Source organism: Pempheris klunzingeri, chromosome 4 (genome assembly GCF_042242105.1).
Source record: "Pempheris klunzingeri isolate RE-2024b chromosome 4, fPemKlu1.hap1, whole genome shotgun sequence".
In the NCBI taxonomy this organism is placed as follows: domain Eukaryota; kingdom Metazoa; phylum Chordata; class Actinopteri; order Acropomatiformes; family Pempheridae; genus Pempheris; species Pempheris klunzingeri.
In genome coordinates, this window is record NC_092015.1 from 26,990,591 (window position 1) to 26,997,617 (window position 7,027).

General features: G+C 40.7%; 1 protein-coding gene across 1 annotated transcript in view; it reads right to left on the reverse strand.

Moving 5' to 3' along the window:
• The window catches only part of LOC139199577 (calsyntenin-2-like), a 145,806-nt gene that overhangs the window by 77,568 nt on the left and 61,211 nt on the right, over window positions 1–7,027 (reverse strand). The window contains exon 5 of the mRNA XM_070828626.1: window positions 1,795–2,003. Coding sequence (XP_070684727.1) covers window positions 1,795–2,003 — 209 coding nt within the window. The remainder of the gene's footprint in view (window positions 1–1,794; window positions 2,004–7,027) is intronic.

The following is a 7,027-nucleotide window of genomic DNA, read 5'->3' on the forward strand; positions in this document are numbered from 1 at the left end:
CTAAGATGGTGAACTAAAATGGTGAATATGGTAAATGTACCTTAGCATTCATCACAGTGTCACAGAGCTAGTGTGGCAGTCCTGTTCTTACCATCAACACATTGAAATGAAATCATGAAAACACCAAAAACCAACAATATCATTGTCCATCTATCAATGCCATCCGATTTCAACCGAAAGTCCACTGTTTCCTGTGAATCTTTATAAATAGGACTCAAATAAATACTTTAGTTGTTAAAAGTATTGGTAAGAGGGCTCAGTAATTTCCTTAAATTGCTGGGAGCTATAGTTTTTTCAGCAAATGTTACTCAAGTGTAATTAGAGCAACCATGTGGGACTATTTTCAGCTGTGGATTCATATATGTTTGGTGCACCATCGAATATAGCAGGACAACAGAAATGGGAATGACTCAAACTACAGTGAGGCTCATTGATGTGTTGATAATGGAACTAAAGAGAAAGAAGATATATCAGGCGTTGGCTACACAGGAAATACTTGTTAGTAGGATCAAATAATGCTTGCTTTTGGTCTTTTCCTGGGATGTTTTGACAGTGAGATCTATCCTTTTTGTTTAGCTCCCTGATGCTGTTTTCTATCTACTTCTACTTCTGTCTACTCTCCCTGGTCCTCTCATAGCACTTAGTCTCACTCTCACAGCCAACCCATCCTTTCCTCCCTCCATCTTCTTCCTCTCTCCCTCTGGTGTTCTTGAGTTCAAGGGCCCTCAAAGTTTTTTCCTCAGCGGTCAATGGCTGAGCAGGACCTCTTCAAATGGAGAGAGAGAAGAGAGAGCACTCTGGCTGCAGCCTTCCCCCTCTATCATTCACAGTGCAGTTTGGCCCTAACCTTATCCACTCAGCCTTTTTATTGCAACACCTAAGCAGTGGGCAATACTCAGCAGGCGCCATCAACAAAAACCTTTGTCCTTTGCATCTACAGAATTTCTCCTAAAATATACCAATAAGAGTATGAGCAGATTTTTCCACCAGAGCCAGTTGTATGCTTGTCTAACGATAGTAAGAACCAGGTATTTAAATCTTAATTTATTTAAAGTGTGTGCACTCAGTGAGTACATTTTATCCTACCTGACTTTGTGGAAGCTATTTAAATAGAGTGTTAAACCAAAAAAAGACAAAACTATTTGGAAATATGAACATAATAATACCAAGAGATCCAAGAGCTCAGTGTGTCCTCCAACAAACTCGGAACAGTCAGAAAGAGGGTGTGAAAATGGAGAAAACACCCAATCCCTCAATAGGTTTGTGTGTGTATCTCACTCTCACTCTCACACACACTTGACAAGTGACACATGCTCACTTGTCATGTCTGTATTGTGTTTTGTGTGTGTGTGTGTGTGAGTGATAATAACATAAAAATCTTTATTTGTGACACAAAGTGCAAGTGGCATCTTGGTAATGTCAAGCAAATTTATGAGGGCATTTGAGTGTGCCCATAGATTTTTCTTAGCATTTATCTTGTGAGTTTTTCACGTTTGTGTGTGCACAGACTTCTGTGATGTGATTTGTGGAGACCGATGGCTCTCTGGGCAAGACTTGACACTGTCCTTGGAAAGAGCGAAGAACACATTTTATCCTGGGGAGAGACATCTGTCAGGGTGTATGTAGGTAGGTGTAGCATGAGTGTTTATGTGTGAATCTCCTGTGGCTGTAAAGTGCCCGTGTGTGCATAGGTGGGATTGTTAGATCACCATTGCCAGTGTGTCATGACAGAAATGTGATTTTACATCTTCTTTAAGATGGAGAGCAAAGGGAGAAAATGTGAATCAAACTCACCGTTGCGATCTATAGCGAAGGGTGCGTTGGTGGTGCTGATCTGGTAGTTACAGATCTGGCTGTACTGTGGGGAGCAGTCCTGGTCCGTAGCCTCCACCTGCAGGATGCTGTCGTAGATCTTGCCCTCCGTCACTGCAGCTCGGTATTGGGGCTCCCGGAACACTGGGGCAAACTCATTCACATCGTTGACCTGAATGTGCACCACCGCCCTGCAGACAGTAAGGGGGAAAACAGAGGGGAGGAAAATAGAGATTAAGAATAGTCAATCATAAAAGAGGAATTGGTTTTAAGACAGTTGATCCTTATTCATTGATGCATATGGAAAAGATAGGGAAGTAAGGAACAATTCCACTCATTTGACAGTTAGATTAGACTGCATATAGCAATATTTCAAGCATCCCATAATAACTGTGGCATCATAGTGGAAACCTCCATTTTAACTTTTAGGGGTACAGGGTGAAGATGGCCGTTTCCAAGGGAAGCAATGTTGCCGTCCGTAAGTAGGTTGATCCACCACTTTATTAAATTTGGTTCAGACGTTCATGGTCCCCAGAGGATGAAGCCTAATGACTTTGGTGGTCTCCTGTCTTTTACTACAGCGGCACTATTTGGTTCACATTTGTAATTTTGAGTGAAATGTCTCAACAACTATTGAATGAATCCTCATGACGTTTGGTATACACATTCACGTGCCCCCTTGCATGAGCATAATTACAGAGATCCTGTGGTGACTTTTCCTCCAGTGACATCATCTGGTCACAATTTCATTTGGTCCAAAATTTACGTTATGACAGAACATCTGTAGAACTAATGAAATTCACATGCACTGTAATGAATTAGCTTGGTACCCAATAGTCACACTGCACTTTGTATAATACACTGTCTGACCTGACCCCATGGATTGCTTTGCTTGTGTTGCTACAGCAAAATAATCCCCTGGATCTCTTCATCTACCACAGGCATATAGACTCTGCACGGTTCTCTAAACTGCACCAATTAATAATTCCAGAAGTGATCTATTATTTAACACAATACCACCATTATCTTTAAAATGTCTTCATCAATCCTCTCTGTGTATAATCAATCCTTTGATTCATTGACTGACAGCCAGTGATTGACGACGATGGGACAGAATATTACATTTTTAAGCTTCAAATGGTAAATACCAAGGAATGCTTTGCTTTGAGAGACAAAGTGCTGGAGATGAGCGTGTGGTTTATGGGATTAGTGGTGGGTATGGTAATTATGGTGAAATTATCCTATTAAACAAAGCTGTAAATATCTTTCCAACATGTGGTCAGCTGGCAGAACAGATTTCCACACTGCCTTATCTGTCTGCCCCTGTCACAAGTACACAAACATAGGAGACCATTTTCTGTTTGGGTTTCTCCATGCAAACATGCACATGCAAAGTTTAATAGAGATTAAAATTAGAAAATTAAATTAAAATGCAAAAAAGAACAAACAAATGGGGGACAGGCTGCTGTGGTTGTAACAAAGTACATTTACTTAAGTAATGTCACGTACAATTTGTAATTCGCTTGTGTATTTCCATTTCATGCTAATTTACATTTCAGTGGTTGATTGTACAGTTTAATCCATACATTTAACTGACAGCTATAGTTACGTTTTATTTTTTTTAATGTATTTATGACAGAACAAGTTTTGATTTATAGCATCTTTATGGAACCCCGAAGCTGGTGTTGTTATCAGACAAGTTGACAAACTTTACTAAAAGCTTAATTAAATGTAATCGTTATATAAATATATATATATTGTATATTCATGATGAAGGGTTTATATTCTTTTACCTGCTTAAGAAAATGAGGAAACAGGTACTTTTTCCACCGTTGAACACAGTACAGAATACACAGATGAACATGTATATATACTGTGATTAATCGCTAGGCTTTAGGAGCGGTGGGACGTAAACGGAGATGCTAACAGCAGTGTAGATGGTGATAAGATGCACTGACAGATGATGGCAGCACCAGTGTGTGCAGTAAATCCCTCAGCCAGCCTTGTTTTGTCATATTAATGACGCTTTCTCATAAACATTACCCCCCTGCTTCGCCACACTCCCCAGTGGTGAGGGAGTGAACATATGTTCCATCCCTCTGGGGCTTGTATGGATGGACTGCTGTGTGTGTGTGTGATTATGAATTCATGCACACAAATGCATGATATATAACTAAATGCAATGATTGTGAATATGTGTCATTGTGAGTGTGCATGTGAGTGTGTGTTTCACTGCTGATGGCTCACATCTGGCTAAAACAGATGCCTGGCTCTCAAGGGATGTTTGTGTTTGTGTGTGCGTGTGCGTGTGTGCGTGTGCGTGTGGGGGTTTCATGTTGCTGGAACATTGCCAAGCTGAGCCCATGAACACCATTCCTCTATGTGACAGGCCTCAGCTCATAAGTATGAGGTCCCCAATGAATCAGAGTGACACAGAAAGATAGCGGGGGGTTAAGTGACCCCATGGGTGCAAGAGTGATCACAACACCACCAAACAAAGTGGATAAAAACCTGAGCCGCAGGGATGGCTACTAGGAAAAAAGTCAAAGGTTAAACATACCACATTGTTCCAGAGAATGAGGAAATCAAATCTACATCCCTGTTGGCAAGCTGCACTTAAACTATACAGCTCTGCCTGAAGAGCTTTTAGTAACTTGTTTAGTCACAGTTTTATTTGGAATGCATTTGGAATACACTATATGGACAAAAGTATTTGGCCACACCTGTTAATTATTGAATTGAGGTGTTTCAATCAGACCCCTTGCCACTGGTGTATAAATTCAAGCACCTAGCCATTCAGTCTCCATTTGCAAACATTTTTGATGCAAAATGGGTCGTTCTGAAGAGCTCAGTGACTTCAAGCGTGGTACAGTCATAGGATGCCACCTCTGCAATGAGACGGTTCGTGAAATTTCATCCCTGTCAACTGTAAGTGATATTATTAGAAAGTGGAAGCAATTGGGAACAACAGCAACTCAGCCACGAAGTTGTAGGCCGCGTAAAATCACAGAGCGGGACCAGCGGATGCTGAGGTGCACAGTGCGCAGAAATCGCTAACTTTCTGCAGAGCCAATAGCTACAGACTTCCAAACTTCATGTGGCCTTCAGATTAGCTCAAGAACAGTGCGTATGCAAAGCGTTGGATGCAGTGGTGTAAAGCAGCCGCCACTGGACTCTAGAGCAGTGGAGACATATTCAATGGAGTGACGAATCACGCTTCTCTGTCTCTGGGTTTGGCGGTTGCCAGGAGAACGGTACTTGCCTGACTGCATTGTGCCAAGTGTACAGTTTGGTGGAGGGGGGATTATGGTGTGGGGTTGTTTTTCAGGGGTTGGGCTTGGCCCCTTAGTTCCAGTGAAAGGGACTCTTGATGCTTCAGCATACCAAGACATTTTGGACAATTTCATGCTCCCAACTTTGTGGGAACAGTTTGGGGATGGCCCCTTCCTGTTCCAACATGACTGCGCACCAGTGCACAAAGCAAGGTCCATAAAGACATGGATGAGCGAGTTTGGTGTGGAGGAACTTGACTGACCTGCACAGAGTCCTGACCTCAACCCGATAGAACACCTTTGGGATGACTTAGAGCGGAGACTGAGAGCCAGGCCTTCTCGTTCAACATCAGTGCCTGACCTCACAAATGCACTTCTGGAAGAATGGCCAAAAATTCCCATAACCACACTCCTAAACCTTGTGGAAAGCCAGAAAAGTTGAGGCTGTTATAGCTGCAAAGGGTGGGCCGACTCCATATTAAACCCTACAGATTAAGAATGGGATGTCATTAAAGTTCACGTGCATGTAAAGGCAGACGTCCGAATACTTTTGTCCATATAGTGTATACTATACATGACATTGAGGAGCGGCAACTTGAAACAGAGGAAGGCATCAGGCGATGTGACACTTGTGTTAAAAACAGTTATTATGCAAAACGATCCAACTGTCTCTGAAAAAAATGTGAATCCCAGGAGGTTTCCTGCAAATACAGTATCTGACATGATGTCAACCCATATCCATATAAGACAGCTGTCACAGGGTAAACTCTGGTTGTCACTGCTAGCAGAGACTCCTGTCAGTAGTTCCATATAATTCAATGCTAAACCATCAAATGGATGTATATACACAATTGTATATTTATATATATGTATGTGTGTATATATATATGTATATATGTATGTGTATATATGTGTGTGTGTGTGTGTATGTGTGTGTGTGTATATATATATATATATATGTGTGTGTGTGTGTATATATATATATATATGTGTGTGTGTGTGTGTGTGTGTGTGTGTGTGTGTATATATATATATATATATACATACATACACACACACACACACACACACACACACACACATGACCTGAGAATTGTAACAAGTTTATCAACTGACTGACTTGAGAAATTCGTGGATCCCTCTCATGTAGTGCTCGACTATTCAATATTCTTCTTACATGCTCCCTTTGGAAAATATTGTTTGTCAGTATAATATCATACGTCAATGATATGAAGACAATACACAATTCTATATCTCACACCAGCTATTTGATAGGTTGCCTGTCCAAATAGATTAACACATCAGTTATCTGGAAGTGGTTTTGGATCTTTATTTGTCATAAACACTGTCATGAAAACATCATTAACGTATCTGTTTTTAACCTAAATGATGCTGAAATTCTGATGCATGTTTTATTACAAGTTGCTTAGGTTACTGCAGCTTTCTTCTTTGCCAGACTACTGCAATGTCTTTAAGAAAGTTATCATCAATACAGAATGCTGTAGATTTCAACTAATACAATAAAGAGACTACATCACCCTACTGCTGCATCATTAATGCCAAAAACACTATTTACAGATATAGAATAAAGTGTCTTTAATCTAATAGAAATAACTCAGAAGATGTTTGCAGTTGTTTATCTGTGATGCAAATATTTCATAGAAAATGACGTGCATAGCAGGCAGTGGAGATTCCAGGTGTGATTTTAGAACAGCTAAATCATATGCAGACACAAACAGATACCAGCTGCTAATGTTAATGTCAGGAAAGTGTTATTCTCAGCTTATTACATGCTTATTACATATCCATTACTTATCAGCACTCAACTAAACACAGCTATTCAAACAGAGTCATTATTGAATGTCTCCCGTGTTTGTGAGTGCACACACACACACACACACACACACACACACACACACACAAGCACACACACATGCACACGC